This window comes from Salmo trutta, chromosome 4 (assembly GCF_901001165.1).
Source record: "Salmo trutta chromosome 4, fSalTru1.1, whole genome shotgun sequence".
NCBI classification, from domain to species: domain Eukaryota; kingdom Metazoa; phylum Chordata; class Actinopteri; order Salmoniformes; family Salmonidae; genus Salmo; species Salmo trutta.
Window position 1 is genome coordinate 48605847 of NC_042960.1, and position 18300 is coordinate 48624146.

Below are 18300 nucleotides of genomic sequence, written 5' to 3' on the forward strand. Positions count from 1 at the left end.
TACAACACCTTGCTTACGTCACCTTGTTAAGAGTCCATGTTATCGCAGAAACGGACTCAACCGCTCTTCAATCCTCCCCAATTGTTTTTAAACGGTTGTTATATTTTCATGACTGTCTTCATCATTACCATCGGTTACACGGTTATACGGTAATGGTGCCAGCCCTAACCTTCTATGATTTCTGTCTTACAGTGTATTAATATATTCTGGATTCAACAAACGGAAGCTGATTTGAAAATACGTCAATAACGGAGTTTGCTAGTATGTTTAAAGTGGCGCAGAGTTTCTGCTTTCTATCTTTCACTTTGGCCCAATGTAAGAGCTACCAGCCTCACAGTCATACTAGCTAAGTTGTTTATATCACACCGTTTTTCTCATCAGTGTTCTACGGAGGAAGCTATTTTATGCATGCTTGCATCATATTAATTGTTATATGAACCAGTAAGATTCATGTGAACTGGAGGAGGACAAAATAAACACTGTGTTCCTCTCTGTGATACGCAGCCATTAATTCCTGATGCTCATCACTATGGAAGGTTTGATTGTGCCAGAGCTTGGTAAACAAACAGTTCCAGCAACAAACCAACAATACAAACCATGTATTGCCTGTAAATAAAACAGCATTGGATTTGACTGTGTACTCAATCTGAATATATATTTTAGTATCAACAAAGAGATGAGGGTAAACTGAGTGAAACAGTGCATTTTTTATTTCCTCCCTGTCAGACCAATAAGTTAGCTGTGTGTCACACAGAGGATTGGAGAGATTCCACACACGCCTGTCTCAAACACAAGTTCCACACGCTCTCTGCTCTCAGATGCACAGCGATGTGTTTCGGGGCCTACTATGCCATAGCAGACATCAAGTAGGATGAATATTTCATACACTACATTTGCTTTTTGTTTTGTTGCATTGTCAGAATCATTTGCATCAGTTGACCCATAGTGGTAAAACTAAGGGAAGGTGACTGCATTGATTTGTTCAGGGATCATTGTTGTCCTTGGTCAACCCTTACAGACTGTGATATACGCTGTATCTTAACATAGTGTGCCGTGACACAGCCAGACTCAAAATGGCGCCACCCAAAAGAGTGGGGATAACACAAAGGACAGTGTTATCACCATAGGACCAAATGGAAAACCAAAACGTGAAGAAAATCTTTGAACAAGATGGGTCTTGTATTACAGTGCAGTAAGCATTTACTGTCTGGAGAATATGAATAGATGATTGTCTCAGTATGTAAAAAGTTTCTCTCTTATCAGCACCCAAATCACAAGCACATTCAATTCCTGTTCCTGCATGTAAGCCATTTATTTTCTGCCATTATGAATACACATGCATTCATTTTCCTAAAGAAATGCAGCCAGCGCAGAAAATTATCCAGTAAAATGGGCAACTGACGAGGAACCTATTTCTGCCTTGGCGGCGCCTGATCAGTCATTTAGGCCAGTGAGAGCTTCCTGTTAATCAGTCCTTCTCTGTGTGCTGATGGCCAGAATCACTAACACGTTCCTAATATATTCCATTAAAAGGTCCACAAGAAAATGACCAACTCTCTCCAAGGCTGTAAGTTTATTTATTTTATTAGAGGCAGATGTATGCATTTTGACTGAGGATTTTCATGTTAATAGTGGTCTTAAAAATATACACAAGATATAGTTGGAGAATCCTCTGTCAACTCCTCAAACATACCCTGTCCTTCACTTTAATAATTACATACAGCTTCTCCCTTCCCAGAGAAAGATGGAACATACTACCACTCAATACAACTCACTTTATGTCTCTCTCTAGTTTGGTCGTTAGCCTGAGAGAAAGTTGAGGGGGTGATGTGCCAGTGAGGGCATATTTGGGCTCTAGCGATGTGCATGTAGGTTTGCCTTCAATAAAAGATTAACCTGCAGGTCCCTGGTGTATTACATGCACAGCAGGAATGCGTAGGGAGCAGGGTAAACAATCTGAGGTGGCACTTCACTGAGCTGAAGTCAGCGGGCCTGACAGACGAGCGCAGAGTGGCTGGGCTGGCTGGTACCTCATGCCGCTCTTGCTTCATCAAAGCTGACAGCACCCGGTCCGGAGAAAGGAGAAGCCTGTCTCTTACAGCGCTGAGGCTTAGGTAGCTCACCTCACCTTGTCCACAAAGACATCCTCCTTTCTTTTGAACTGCCGTGTAAAGGAATTTCACATTCTGTACTTGAAAAATTGACAGTCAACTGAAAGGGCAGGAGGGTGAGGTCTAGAAGCAGTATTGTCCTGTATGTGGTGCTTGAGAATGTAGTGTTTTAATGGTGTTCTGGTCAAATGTCTAAAAGGGGATGTTTGGAAATGCACAAGAGGGCTAATGGCCCGTATCCAAATCATTGATCAGCGCTCCTACTTTGAGACTCTTTGTGGATAGGGGCCCTAGTGCTTCAAAAATAGTCCTCCCTGAAACCTAGCTAAGTCAGTTAATGATGCCAACTGGTTTGCATGCAGCCTCCTGGCATTCCCTCTACTGAGAGGGAGAAGCGCTTTGTTAGTCTAAAAGTTTGAACGATAAAATTGCACCCATGGGAGCACAACACAGACATGCACCGCAGGAGGGGAATATTTATAACATATTTTGTTTTCCTAAGTCATACGAGACCTTGTACGGTAGAAAATAACTTTCAACGTTAACAGAAATGGCCTCACTTTCCCATTTAGGCCAGTGAGAGCTTCCTGTTTGTTAATCATGTCTCATTTTACTCTCTCTAATATAAACTATTAGGTCTCCCTGTCTACTGTGAATCACACATATGGGAAAAATAGATGAAAAATGAGTGTAGTGTGGTTTCCAGGTGCTATTCCTGTATATACTACATATTACCTTCCTGCCAGTTCAGACCCATTATTGTAAACGATGGCCCTGTACTTCCACCAGCCTGAGCCACAGTCTAGCCCGGCTGCATCTCATTGTCAAGAGTGGATGTTGCTCTTCAACACTGGCCCTTTTTAATGAGATTATCAAGGAAGAAGTGTCACTAAGTAGGATCTAAAATGAAAGCCATTATCTGACATTATCTAAGAGCAGCCTCCCCCATTCCATCTGCTATGCCACCCACACAGCCACTGGTCTGGGATTAGAGGCATGACTAGCTGGAAAACACCTCTGTGCCACTCACCAGACAGCTCCAGCCCCAGCCTCCTGCTCTGTGGTAACCAGCTGGAGTCCTGTCCGGGATCATAGGCCTCCGGCACCATGCCATCCCACCCTGCACCACATCTCGCCCACCAGGCCCACTTCTTTACACTTGCCTCTGTGTGTCATTCCCCCAATCTTCCCATGGCCTGTGTGTGTCATCGTACCTGTGATCTTGTCGCGAACCAGCTTGCAGGACTCGATCTCTCCAATGCTGCCGAACAGGCTGCGGAATTCCTCTTGGGTCATGTTCTGGGGCAGGTAGTTGACGATGAGGTTGGTCTTGCTGTCGTCGGTGGGGCCTCCAGTCTGCATGGGTGAAGGGCAGCTGCGGCTGTTGCAAGACGGCCCGTTGGCCGTGGTGCCGTTGGGGCCGTTCGTCACCTGAGGCTCCATGTTGCTGATTATCTGAGAGAGGGAAGGGTCAAGGAAGAAGAAGACTCAAAGAGGTGGTAGGAGATAGGGCTTCTCAATCTGAGAACCAGGATTCATTATTGTACTTTGCATTTAATCTACATTCCAGGCCATCAAAACTCAAAGACAAAAGAAAGACAATGTTTGACTCAGTATGAGACCATAAAATAAACACAATACAGTACGCATGCAACTTAAACAGCTAAATATTCATGCAGACATGACTGTTAGAGACATATGAGTGATCTTTTTTTAGTTCCTTTCTGTGCTTTGATTTCTGGTGCAGTTAGAGAGGGGTAACAATTTGAGCCCTTCAGCAGGGCACTGCTGTCTGTCACATGGAACAATAGTCTTTGCGGATGGATTTGCAGTGCGCTTTAAGAGCAGTGATTTGAAGTAGAGCTTGCTGGCCCCTGAGGGAGGAGGCAGTGAAAAGAAGGCAGTCTGCTGTGCTTATCTACCGACAAACACTTACTTCCATATCCCTAGACTGCCACCAAATGTATTCCCCCATTAGCATTAAATGTGTGCGTGTTTAATTTCATTATTTGATTCTCAGTTACAGTCAGTTGATTTCCATCATCCACTTACAAAGAAAAGCTGAGCCTAAGAGGTTTATGGAAGGTGTGTGTGTGTGACGTGTTTGTGTTCGGAGATGTGGGGTGACAGGATAGGGACTTCAGGGTGCCTGCTATTAAAAGCATCATCCCCACATAGGGGTGAAAACACCCCAAACAAGGTCTTCTGGTGTGTACATCAGACTTTTCCGTGTTTTACTCAAAGTCTGTACCAGACAGAGGCACTGGGGGGGTGGGGGGTGGGGGGGGGGCTGTGTAGCCTATCAGTTAAATCTGTCAATGTCTGACTTGAAAAAATGATACAAAATCATTAACAAACACAGGTCAACACTTCCAGAGGAAAACCCAATTAACTACCGGTATTATAAAGCTCACTTCTGAAATGACTGATGGTGGTTAATTTGGTATCATTTAAATAAAGATCTAAAATATGAAGAAAATAAGTTACGTGTTCCTACTGATTCAATCAAATGTGCAAAATCATAGAGCAGAGGTTTGGGCATATTTATTTATAACTATTCAAAAATACATTCAGTCTGCACTTCAAAGTTTGGCCCTCTCTATTTAAAACCAGCACATTTAGCAAGGTTAGCAAAAATGTACCACATCATAAACCTCTTTATTTCCCATCTGACTTACTGTAAGTCAATGTTTGGATTGCTGAAAACTGGTCTAAAAACTAAAATAGACAATATTTTATCACAATATTCAGAACAATCATTATCAGTCACGTAGACCGCAACTCTGTAGTTTTCTCCATTGGTTTTCTAAAACGATCCTCAAGCCTATGTCAGAACTGAGACATATCTACAGTGGAGGATGGAATATCATAAATGTCAGACTTGAATGTGAATTGTCTCAGTAGCTTCTTATTCCACACACACAGTCTTCTCTACAGTGGAACAACACACAAGACAATGCCTGGAGCCCACAGCAGAATACAAACAGAAAACTGCCTGTTTAAAAGCTCTCAATATCTATTTTGTATGCAAATTGTGCTTTTGACAGTATCCTCACCACTCCAACAAAGAGGGAGCATGGTGACAGTGAGGAAGGAGGAATAAAGTACCTAGCAGTAACCAAGTTGATTGGGAGGCCTTATTAAATCTGTTGACACGTCCTGCTGAGCTCTATTCTGTCAAAAATACTTTCAACTCCATGGGACATGTTTTTTGAGTTTTCACCAGAAGAATCAACAAAATGGCTACCTTTAATCACCCAAGACCTGCCGATTCAGATTGACCAATTATAATTTCTTCCCCCTGCCACCGGCACTACCCGTGCTCAGCTGTCCATTGTGCCTCATTGGCTAGGTATCTATGCTCTCCCACAGAGTAGCCCAGTGCTGAGGAAGGCAGTATCTCTTTGAGTTCCTTCCTGGCTGAGGCACAAAAGCACACAGGCAAAGCCTTCAGAGCAGCTCTAGTGTCAGCCTGAGGACGGGGCCGACTGATTCAACAGAACAATATCTAGCTATCTAACACTAGCTTCAGATTACAGCTTGTTTCCCCTGACCTGGCTGAAACGCTGGATTTACAGCCTCCATTAATGCAGCTGGGCATGGTGTGTGGGAGGGACCCGCTTCTTCTGGACTTAAATGGAGGCCTTAATGGGTTCCGAGTGGAGGAAATAAATATGGGCTCATGAATCTAATGTGTGTGAGTCATGCAAGGAGTGAGTAAGGCAGTGTCTCTGGAGGCTGTGTGTCTGTGGGGAGGAGGACAGGGGAGATAGAGGTCCATTAGAAGAGGTTTTAAAGTTCACACCCTGGATGAATGAGTTGACAAAAAACAACCATTACTTTAATTTAATGTTATTGGTTTGTTGTGTTTTTAAAAAAGATTTGATTTATATTTGACGTAAGATTGTATTTACGTGGCTATGAAACAGTAGTTCACGTTGGGAGCAAGGTAAGAAGTGATTTGTAAGGCTGGAATATTTTCCTCATACCAGACATCACAGCTTGACAAAATGCATAATTTCTTCCATTACCTATACTGTCTTCATTATTCAATAAATAACACAACAGATGCAAGAATACAATTATGTAAGGGGAAATATAACCTACTACATAAAAACATTTGGATGTGTATTTTAGAGCATTTATATTGAACAGATAAAACATGTAAATGGTAAAAAACGTAAATGTTAAGGTTGATGAAAAGTTAAAGTATAACAACTTTTTGTAAACATCAAAAAGTATACATGAAGCTACATTTACTCTGTCTTTTTCCCATTCAGAGTAAATGAATCAGCATCCTCACACCACACAGTACATTAGGTTAGCAGAAAAAGTAGCTGGCGTAGAGTGCCTTCCCTCTCAGCTGTCCGGCATCAGGGCCCCACCCCTCTGGCCCAGCAGACAGACAGCCCTGCTCCTTCAGCAGCACTGTCATCACCATTGGTAATGTTGGGTAAAAGGCAATTTGTGGCGGTCTCCTTACCATCTTTGGCTGTGTCAGCAATCCCTTCTCTGCCCAGCCCTGTAGCTGTGGGAGTTCTGCCTGATGCCACTGTGTCTCTGTCGATCCCTAGGAGGTTTCAGGGTCAAGATTTAACATGCTTGTTTTTCTACAGAGGCCTTACGGTCACCAGCCACACTAAAACTCACAGGTGGCTTGGCTTTCCTTCTAGGTAGGGGTTGATTAGTCTAGTGGAATACTGCTTATTGAGACGGTTTGGAAACGGGCATCATTCAGATAGGGGACAATTACTGTAATGTTGGTGTTGAGTATGAAGTGGTTGACTTAGGGAGAGCAGGGTGGAGCTGACGTGGGAACTACGATGCCCTCTGTAGTGGTAATGATGTGGTATCCCTCTCACTCCTGGGGAGTAAATAAGGCCCTTGACAAAGACAGCTCCTCAAATGAGCCACGGGCTGCAGGCAGCAGCAGCTGAGGATGTAACGCCGATAGGTAAAACAGCCCATTTAGGAGGAGAGGAGAGGACTTTGAGGATGACCTCTGGCTTCATTTACTCTCTCAGACAGAGGGATGAGAAGGTAGAGGAATGCAACAGGAGGTATCCAGTCAGGGCAGGGCAGTGGAGGAGACACTTCATCCTCTAGGAGGGTTAGGAGGAGGGAGGGAGGGTATGTTACTGTTGCCCATACATCTTAACAACCTTAATAAGGATGTATAATTGGGTTCTAAATTGACTGTCAGCTGGAGAGGGGAATGGAAAGAGGGGAATGGAGAGAGGAGAATGGAGAGAGGAGAATGGAAAGAGGAAAATGGAGAGAGGGGGATGGAGAGAGGGGAATGGAAAGAGGGGAATGGAGAGAGGAAAATGGAGAGAGGGAAATGGAGAGAGGGGGATGGAGAGAGGAGAATGGGAAGAGGGGAATGGAGAGAGGGGAATGGAAAGAGGGAATGGAGAGAGGGAAATGGAAAGAGGGAATGGAGAGAGGAAAATGGAGAGAGGGGGATGGAGAGAGGGGAATGGAGAGAGGGGAATGGGGAGAGGGGAATGGAAAGAGGGGAATGGAGAGAGGGGAATGGGGAGAGGGGAATGGAGAGAGGGAAATGGAAAGAGGGGAATGGAGAGAGGAAGATGGAGAGAGGGAGATGGAGAGAGGAGAATGGAGAGAGGGAAATGGAAAGAGGGGAATGGAGAGAGGAAAATGGAGAGAGGGGAATGGAGAGAGGGGAATGGAGAGAGGGGAATGGAGAGAGGGGAATGGAGAGAGGAGAATGGAGAGAGGGGAATGGAGAGAGGAAAATGGAGAGAGGGGAATGGGGAGAGGAGAATGGAGAGAGGGGAATGGAGAGAGGGGAATGGAGAGAGGGGAATGGAGAGAGGGGAATGGAAAGAGGGGAATGGAGAGAGGAGAATGGAGAGAGGGGAATGGAGAGAGGAAAATGGAGAGAGGGGAATGGAGAGAGGAAAATGGAGAGAGGGAAATGGAGAGAGGGGAATGGAAAGAGGGGAATGGAGAGAGGAAAATGGAGAGAGGGGAATGGAGAGAGGAAAATGGAAAGAGGGGAATGGAGAGAGGAAAATGGAGAGAGGGGAATGGAGAGAGGAAAATGGAGAGAGGGGAATGGGGAGAGGGGAATGGAGAGAGGGGAATGGAGAGAGGGGAATGGAGAGAGGGGAATGGAGAGAGGATGGAGAGAGGGAATGGAGAGAGGGGAATGGAGAGAGGGGAATGGAGAGAGGGAATGGAGAGAGGGAATGGAGAGAGGGGAATGGAGAGAGGAAAATGGAGAGAGGGGAATGGGGAGAGGAGAATGGAGAGAGGGGAATGGAGAGAGGGGAATGGAGAGAGGGGAATGGAGAGAGGGGAATGGAGAGAGGGGAATGGAAAGAGGGGAATGGAGAGAGGAGAATGGAGAGAGGGGAATGGAGAGAGGAAAATGGAGAGAGGGGAATGGAGAGAGGAAAATGGAGAGAGGGAAATGGAGAGAGGGGAATGGAAAGAGGGGAATGGAGAGAGGGGAATGGGGAGAGGAGAAAGGAGAGAGGGGAATGGAAAGAGGGGAATGGAGAGAGGAGAATGGAGAGAGGGGAATGGGGAGAGGAGAATGGAGAGAGGGGAATGGAGAGAGGAAAATGGAGAGAGGGGAATGGAGAGAGGAAAATGGAGAGAGGGAAATGGAGAGAGGGGAATGGGGAGAGGGGAATGGAAAGAGGGGAATGGAGAGAGGGGAATGGGGAGAGGGAATGGGGAGAGGGGGATGGGAGAGGGGATGGAGAGGGGAAGGGAGAGGGGAATGGGGAGAGGGAAATGGGGAGAGGGGAATGGGGAGAGGGGAATGGAGAGAGGGGAATGGGGAGAGGGGAATGGGGAGAGGGGAATGGGGAGAGGGGAAATGGGGAGAGGGGAATGGGGAGAGGGGAATGGGGAGAGGGAAATGGGGAGAGGGGAATGGGGAGAGGGAAATGGGGAGAGGGGAATGGAGAGAGGGGAATGGGGAGAGGAGAATGGGGAGAGGGGAATGGGAGAGGGAAATGGGGAGAGGGAAATGGGGAGAGGGGAATGGAGAGAGGGGAATGGAGAGAGGGGAATGGAGAGAGGGGAATGGAGAGAGGGAAATGGGGAGAGGGGAATGGAGAGAGGGAAATGGGGAGAGGGGAATGGGGAGAGGGGAATGGAGAGAGGGGAATGGGGAGAGGGAAATGGGGAGAGGGGAATGGGGAGAGGGGAATGGAGAGAGGGGAATGGGGAGAGGGGAATGGGGAGAGGGGAATGGGGAGAGGGGAATGGGGTGAGGGAAATGGGGAGAGGGGAATGGAGAGAGGAGAATGGAGAGAGGAGAATGGGGAGAGGGGAATGGGGAGAGGGAAATGGGGAGAGGGGAATGGAGAGAGGCGAATGGGGAGAGGGGAATGGGAGAGGGAAATGGGGAGAGGGAAATGGGGAGAGTGGAATGGAGAGAGGGGAATGGAGAGAGGGGAATGGAGAGAGGGGAATGGGAGAGGGAAATGGGGAGAGGGAAATGGGGAGAGGGGAATGGAGAGAGGGGAATGGGGAGAGGGGAATGGGGAGAGGGGAATGGGAGAGGGAAATGGGGAGAGGGGAATGGAGAGAGGGGAATGGGGAGAGGGGAATGGAGAGAGGAGAATGGAGAGAGGAGAATGGAGAGAGGGGAATGGGGAGAGGGGAATGGGGAGAGGGAAATGGGGAGAGGGGAATGGGGAGAGGGGAATGGGGAGAGGGAAATGGGGAGAGGGGAATGGGGAGAGGGGAATGGAGAGAGGGGAATGGAGAGAGGGGAATGGGGAATGGAGAGAGGGGAATGGGAATGGAGAGAGGGGAATGGAGAGAGGGGAATGGGGAATGGGGAGAGGGGAATGGAGAGAGGGGAATGGACAGCTTGTGTCTGCTGACAGGTCGGAGTGTGTTTGGATGTTTGGGTTGATAATTTGACGAATATAAATTGAGCCAATTCATTATGGGTATCTTTCCTTTACCAGACGCCACCTCAGTTTTAGTTTAGGTGAAGACCGAAGGTTATAACAACAACTTCTTACAGCTTTAGAATATAAAGAAAACACACTGTATTACACATTACTCATCTATTGGGGGATTAATACATATGTTAATATGCATTTTTGATGTATATTTTTCAAATAATTTTTCAATTTACAGTGATTCATAGGGAACCACAATCTGCCTGAGTCAACCAGGCCCACCATATGCACAGGCGTTGTCATAAAGAATACAGACCACTATTGTATCCAATAGAACCAGCATGGGCTGGACAGAGCATCAGACAGATATGCCCTTAAGGCTTGGATACCCAGTGACAATGAGAGGTCCACGTCCATTTTAAAGGACGTTTTTTATAAATCTCATTTAAACATTTCAAAGCTAACCTGGAAAAAGAAATGTTAGACAGAGGTGAAACATCAAATGCATTTTTCACCCCATCTGTTATGGTTAGCTTAACATAGGCTAGTCTGAAAAGGAATGGTTTGCCGAAGCAATCATATTATGCAGCATGTTCAAATGAGGTACCAAAATGTGGTGAAAAGCAGCAAGCAGGTGTAGGACTAAACATTGGCTATGGTTAAGGTGATATTTCAGCAACCAATGTACTACCCACTGTACTGAGGTGTTGTGGGTAGTATTGCAGCAAACGGGTAGTTTGTGTTCCTTTGTATTTACATACTGTAGCTTCAATATTACTAACTCTACACATACAAAGATATCAATTCTAAATCCAATTTCCAAGCAAGTATAAACTTATCGAAATATTGAAATATTTTAGAGGAGATGAGATAAAGTGGTATGGTAGCTAGAATCTACATACTTTTGTTTTATAACCAGTACCTTAACAGATATTCAGCCAAGTGTATCAGTACCAGCCTTTAATAACCATTATCTCCCTCTTTCTAAGTCTGTCTGCCTCTCTCCAGTATGAACACACACACTCACACACTTCCTGATAACATCTCAAATAATATTTGAATAAAGGGACAGTGCAATTACGTTTAAAAAAAAACATAGAGATGAGAAATCGCTCATGGGTACAATTTCAATTATTCAGAGAATACATTTCGGTTGTGCGCAGCGGTCATTAGACAGACTTATTGTATAATCAATATTCTCTGTAGTGTGCCATAAATATTTGACACCCTGTAAGCGTTCCCTCACTCCTTCAACTCCTGAGGTTAGCGGTGTGTGTCTGGTATGGCAGTCATGTAGGACATGCCATAACTGCCTGCAGAGAGGACATGATCTCCCTCCCAGCCTGCATCCTCTAGCAAACCTCACATGACCAGACGCCTCTCCTATGCCACGGGGACACCGTAAAAACTGCCGCTTTGCTGCCAGCCAGAACTCCACCTGCCCACACGAGCTTAGACAATCAATTTCCCGTGGCTTTGCTGGGATGGACGCAGAGACGAGACACTGCAGTTTATCACAATGCGGCAGTAGTATCATTTAACTGATAGCGCCTGACACAAAATGGAGGTCAGATGGATGGTTGTTTGTGATTTCAATGTCTCGCCACATCCCAGCATTCTGCGCTGTGCCGGTACAGAGGATGATCTGATGACCCCAACAGGATATTATACCCTGAATCCTCAGACTACCAGTAAAATGATCCTTTCAGATTTCCTGTTTACTGGGAAATATTCAATCATGTAACATGGAATGAAATCCAATCTGTCAGCTAAATGTTTTAAATAAATGGGTTGTTCATAGTACAGTATTCTGTAAACCTGTCCTCTAACAAGCACATTCTAGATACAGAGTGTCCTCCATCCATTAAAATGGTAATTCCATGGCTCCAAGGAGAGGGTAGGTCACAAACCCAACCCTTTAAACCGCAGCATGCCCCAACTCCCTCAAAGTGCTTCAGAGTAAGAGGGTACTTGAGTTATCAAACCCATTCAGACAAATGGATTTATACGATTGTTGTATATTAACTCATGGTCAGTGAAGTTCCCTCCATGCTATCGGTATGTTATTTTTCCATCTTTTTCTGGTTGCCTCTCCACCTCCATCAGACACATCTTGACTTCACCACATCCTGCAGGTCAGACGGAAGCTAGGCTGGATCAATCAGGAAAGTAATCTGGGACACCTCGCCCGCCTGCCTCCACCAACATCGATTCGCATCTACTTTGCCAAATAGATTTTTTTCTCCTCTTCTCTGTGTGACTCAGAATAATACATGTTAATTTTTTATTTATTTCACCTTTATTTAACCAGGTAGGCAAGTTGAGAACAAGTTCTCATTTACAACTGCGACCTGGCCGGGTTAGGTGCTGTATGCACGGAATTCTTCATTTAACTTTGCTTGACTTTTTTCCCTTATGACGTCCACTGTTTCATAGAATCGATGGAACCTTCCCAGAACCCCCAGCATGCCTCAACCCCCTCAAAGTGCACTCCACACTTCCTAGGGTCAAAGGTCAGGAGATGAGAAGGCATCCCGTCACTTTTAATTGCAAATGCGGAGGTGAGCATCAAAATCCAGCTCTTTAAATATCTACTCTAATCTCAGACTACTTTGGAGACGTCAGTCCTACATTTTGATGAATTCCCTATTTTATTGTCCAACTGTAGATTCTTATATAAATCCCAGAATATATCCTCAAAACAAACATAAACTATTCACTGGTTATACAATAAATATGATGTGAGTGTATCCAAGGTCTGCTTTCTTGAAGGTCATAGCCTGACATTCTTTGACCATGGGCTAAATCTCAGATAGACAGCTATCTTCGTCTCTGTCTGCGTAACTCCACTTCTTCTGGAAGCACCATGTGCACCAAACGGACTTCTCACGCTAACTCACTGGCTGTTAAAGCTTTCTGCTAGCACCTGAAATCACCCTCTCCTTCTCCCAACTCTGATCATAATGGAAAATACAATTTATCTTTTTTTGTTTAAAGCCAATGCTAAAGCAGATGTAAATGTCAGCCAGACTATGTTCAGGAAACGTACAATTTTAAACAAAATACCACTTAATAACCACTAGAAGGGAAAGGTTGGGAGAGCCTGAAACTTTTTCTTACGCAACTGAATTGTAATTAGGCCTGAATTCAATCAAAATGTAATCTAGTTTCTCTGTAGTGCACTTTCTTCTTTATTGTTTTCATGGTATTGGAGTAGTAAACTGTCTTAGTCAAGAAAATGAGAAGCCCGTGAATAGTGACCATCGGTACCTACACAGGCTGCAGTCCCCTGCCACAGCCAAACCCAAGGTGGACTAAAGCCATTTGTACATTGGCTAAATCCCAACTCTGCACCAATGCATGGAAGCAGAAAATTGGTGAGCATCTTGATTCTGAGATGACACTTCAATTTATGTGGCTTCACTGACCTGTGTTATCCTTCCCCTCCCCTGCAGTAGCGTGAGAATTCCTGGCCACCTGCCTGGCAGCTTGGCCATACCCTGTACCTAGAACCCTGCATGTTTGGCCCCAGCCCTGGGCCCAGGGGACTTTGGAGGTCTTGTCCATGAGCCAGCATGGGGACAGACGATGTGATCTCTGCAGGCTGCCAAAGGCCTGCTGGAACTGAACTCTGAACACAGTGGTCCACTCAGAGGGCCTCACAGCCTCATCACTGACTAAATCATCAATACTACATGCAGCGGACTAATCATACTGCTCATATGAATGATCCCTTAATAGGTTATTAAGTCTTCATGACAGATTATGTGATGTCATTTCAAATAGTTTAACTAAAGCAGATAGTAACTCAGAACACATATTCTAGAGAGAGAAAATGAGAAATTCTGTCAGTCTGTATCACCCCATGTCATCTTACCCCAGTCCTAAGGCTGATTCCCAACGACAGGGCCAATACACTGTCACCCCTCACAGCACACACGCACGGCACTCTATCGCTACTACATCCGTGATTGGACCCTCATCTACACGAGTGGGATACTTCTGAATTAAGGTGACATTGCCTTTGGAGGACAAGGAAAGCTACCTTTGACTACAGTACAATGCAACTTTGGTTTGTATTAGTTTGCATTTCAAGCGAAACCTCATTTTATTCTCGAGGTTGTTTTTAGCCAGTGTAGAAGCCATGCACGGTTCCACTGCATCAGCACCAGGTGTCGTGAGGACGTCTCTACAGGTAGCTGGCAGGCAGCCATGTTCCTGATCAAGCATCTTCTCATCTCCTTGCTAACTAAGTAAGGTCTAAAATAGAAATAATATGTAAAAACCTCAGCCTAGTCGTAATTAAATATTTAAATGTTTTCGTTCAAATTAAAACAAACTAATGTACTTGGGACTCTAGTTCATCAAACCTTTGAGCATGCCTAAAGACCTTCCCCTGATTGTACTTTTAATTAATGCCGATTTGAAGCTAGGATGAGTCACATTTGCTCAGATGAAACAGGTATTTAAAGATGTACAAATAGCCTGTAGGTAAAAGACCAGAAAAGAAGATGCAGCAGGGCAAAGCCTTGTCTACCTGCCTGTAAGACAAAGAGGGAGAGGAAGAGTCTCAGGCACGCACGCACGCACGCACGCACACACACACACACACACACACACACACACACACACACACACACACACACACACACATTAGGAGCAAGACTCCTCCTAATCTAATCTAATCTAATCACTGCCTCTGATCTCTTTAAAAAAACAAATTAAACTTTATTTAACTAGGCAAGTCAGTTAAGAACAAATTCTTATTTTACAATGACAGCCTACCCCAGCCAAACTTTCCCCTAACGCAGACGACACTGGCCAATTGTGTGCCACCCTGTGGAACTCCGAACCACGGTCAGTTGTAATACAGCCCAGGATCAAACCAGGGTCTGTAGTGACACCTCTAGCACTGAGATTCAGTGCCTTAGACCGCTGCGCCACTCTGCTTCCCCCTCCGCTGCTTCTCAGGCTGCCTGTCTGTGTGTGTCTCCAATGACCAGAATGTGAGACAGTTAGAGACCGTTGAGACAGTTAGTTAATACATCGTTTTTTTGAAGAGCAGGAGAGACATCGGATTCATTAGAATACCCTTGTATGACAGTTTAATGTACATTTCTGTATTAGTATCCATTATTGTATGGATCTATCTGTGCAATACATTTCATCATACTGGTACCTATCATACAAGTAGTGCAAACTCTATTACGCATCTAAACAGTAGTATTCCACTAAAACTGGTATATCTGTGAAACTAACCCTCTAATTATTAGTAATATTATATACTAACTTGGAGCATATTAGGTCATTAGAAAATTGGAAACAGATTTAAATATTTTAGGTCCAATAAAAATCGACTCTGTGTAGATTCGAAAAGGGTTCCATCATAGCTTCTGCTGCAGCAAGAAGACAAAAAGCCTAAATGTATACTCACAGCTAAAAGATTACCCCTCCTGCATATCAACTAAACCATAAAATGTGGCATGCATTCAAAATAGAAGATTAATCTCCTTCTGCCGTGGTACAGTGTAATTGAAAATGCCCACAGGAGACAATCTATGTTAATATAGTATGTGCCATGGAAAATTCTGAAACAGAGTTTTATTTCAATAGCATGCCGGGGAGACATGTATTTGGAAGATAGTAGATCACATCTATCTCTCCGGATCCCAACTTGCCGGTTCTATTTATTGCTTCCAATGTTTATCTGTCTTTATAGATATCTGCAGTACAATTCCTATTTCCATCTAGTTTGAGGAGAACATGTTACAGTTGATATGAAGGGAATAGGCATATACAGGATGAATCCCTTTCCTAAATGTCTACTCTACTGGCAGTGATCAAATCTCATGGCCCTCATGCTTGCCTCAGCTGTTGATGGAGATAGTAACATAAAGGTATGAGCCATATTCCTATTCATTCTTGAATACCTTTAGGTAGTAAAGCTTTCCACATGTTCTTAGTAGGGAGTTAAGGAAGCTACTGTCAGTTCTACAGTCATGACCCCTTGTCAGTGGGTGCTCTGTCCTCTACTGGTCTGTTGGAAGGATGACCTTGAAACATCCTTTAACATCACAGCACGAGGCCACTTTACTTGGCAACGTTGAACAATGAGACAGAGCAACTGCTAGCGTCACCAGGCCTGCTGCTGCCTCAGCTGCTGCTGCTATCTTTTCTCCTTTTCCTGGGATGCAAAATGGAGATCAGAGGAGTGTGCAGTTTGTGCACAGTCTCAGGAGAAACTGCCACTCAAACCCAAACGTCTGTATGAATACCAAAACACATGGAATACAGAGGATGAAGAAAGAGAACCGTAGAAATAAGGAAATCAGGGTTCTACTTCCATCTTTGAATGAACAGAGATGTAGATAGGATATATGAATATATCCCTAATTTTCCTTTAGAATATTTACTCAGAAAAGCAGGAGCAAAAAAACAACAAGAACATGACCCTGTGTTTGCTACCGGGTTGTGTGCGCTAAGAATTTGCAGCTGATTATTGTCTGTCTGTGGCAATTTGAATTTCCGCCAAAGGAATTAGTCTTGTATTATTAAAGCATTTTCCCCTCACAGCTGAATTCCTTCGCCTCTGTAGAAGCCTATTACATTTTTTAATAAACCATTTTCTTGATATTCATGTATGTTTAGTCTTCAAACAAAAGGCATTTTTAAGAACGAAGCCATATAATTGAGACAATGGTTCAGAGCGGCTTATTCAAATAGGCATTAGCTCATTACTTCTTGCTGTTTTGGGTATAGGCTAAGGTATGTTGAAAAGGAGTAAATACATTCACTAGAAAATGTTTGTGTGTTTTTTGCTATTGCATTAGTATTATTAATACCGCCAAAACATTTATAGGGACACACTTATTTCACTGCTTTCAAATTCATAGTATTATCAATAAAACAAACTGCTTTTTTAAATCAATTATACATAAGCGACATTTATGGCATAAGTTGGAAGTTGAAATGCAAATCTACAAAGCTAATTTTCTACTTGCATACATATATATGCGACTTATCATCCTGCTTTAAATCTCACTCCAACTGACTTACTTTAGATCCCCTTCAGGGCATAAATAATCTAAACATGCAATTATCTAACAACCGTCACTTTGATTCAGATACTCCCATGTTAGTGACTACGCCTGACCAGAAGCAGGCAGGCAGCAGATAGATAGCATGAGACGATTGAGTGGACACAAACATGAGCGTGTCATTTCTGCTGGGAGTTGCATGTGAATGTCCATCCACAGCTGTGACTAATTACCCACGCTGCTCAGGGACTGGAGACTCAGTCCAAGTCCTCTCCCAGAGGCACCTCAGCATGTCAACAGCAACAACACCATACCATCTCACACAAAACATTGGAGAGCTGCAGGGCGTTTATGGGTGATTTGTCCACGTCTGGCTATTCAACGGTTCTACGGTACGATTCAGTTGCTATGTAAAGGTGAGGCTTGGGGTCAGTTATATTACTGTAATTAATGGTTAGATGCCTCTATGATAGGCATGGTACTGAACATTGATATCATGTATAGAACTACAGATGGGTAGAAACTGCCCTGTGGAGTAACGGAGAAGTATTCCACTGTCCGTTTCAGTCAGCCTTACTCCTCTCTTAATTTGACTAATAGTAACCTTTTACTGCAGTGGGCTAAATCAGGGTCACACAGAGTGTTTATTGGTAGTCTTAAACAACCCACTTTGAAACAAAAGTATACACCTCACACACATGATTATGTGCTTAAAAAAAGAAGACTCCAGTACCATGTCAGATATAGAGTTGAAATGTGTTCCATTTTGAGTTTGCATCCAAATATTACACCACAGAAGACTGAAACATAACAAAACCCTTTGACATAGAAACACCGGAAATTTGGCTGTTGTTTTAAAATAATGTTGATTAACTATGATATTATGAAAAAAATGTATAACATTCCACCCATGAGGCCACTAGAGGGCGATTTGGTCATTTCACTGCAGAAAAGGGGTCTGGCTCTAATTTGCAATGTCCATCTACATCTGTACACTTGTCAGTTTTACTTGATCTTAGCTCTAAAGAACAACTGCATCAGCAAAGCATAGGAGAAAAGAAATACATTAACTAACAGACAGCCATGACAAAACAGATATTTGAAATGGTTTAGCAGTTTGTTATTTGTAACTATCATGTAATCCTTTCAAATACTCGTTTTACACATGTAACAACGGTAACCATGATATTTAATACCTGATTGGATAGATGGAAACAGCACTCAGCGAGTTGAACTTTGCCTGTTCATGTTTAATTG

The 18300-nt window shown here is 44.0% G+C and overlaps 1 protein-coding gene across 7 annotated transcripts in view; it reads right to left on the reverse strand.

Annotated features, from left to right (window-relative positions):
* Positions 1 to 18300, reverse strand: part of LOC115192502 (ELAV-like protein 4) — a 92694-nt gene that overhangs the window by 51777 nt on the left and 22617 nt on the right. For all 7 annotated transcript variants that reach the window (XM_029751093.1, XM_029751092.1, XM_029751091.1 and 4 more), the window contains 2 exons: positions 6595 to 6681; positions 3326 to 3566 (listed from right to left, as the gene is read on the reverse strand). In XM_029751093.1, coding sequence (XP_029606953.1) covers positions 3326 to 3566; positions 6595 to 6681 — 328 coding nt within the window. The remainder of the gene's footprint in view (positions 1 to 3325; positions 3567 to 6594; positions 6682 to 18300) is intronic.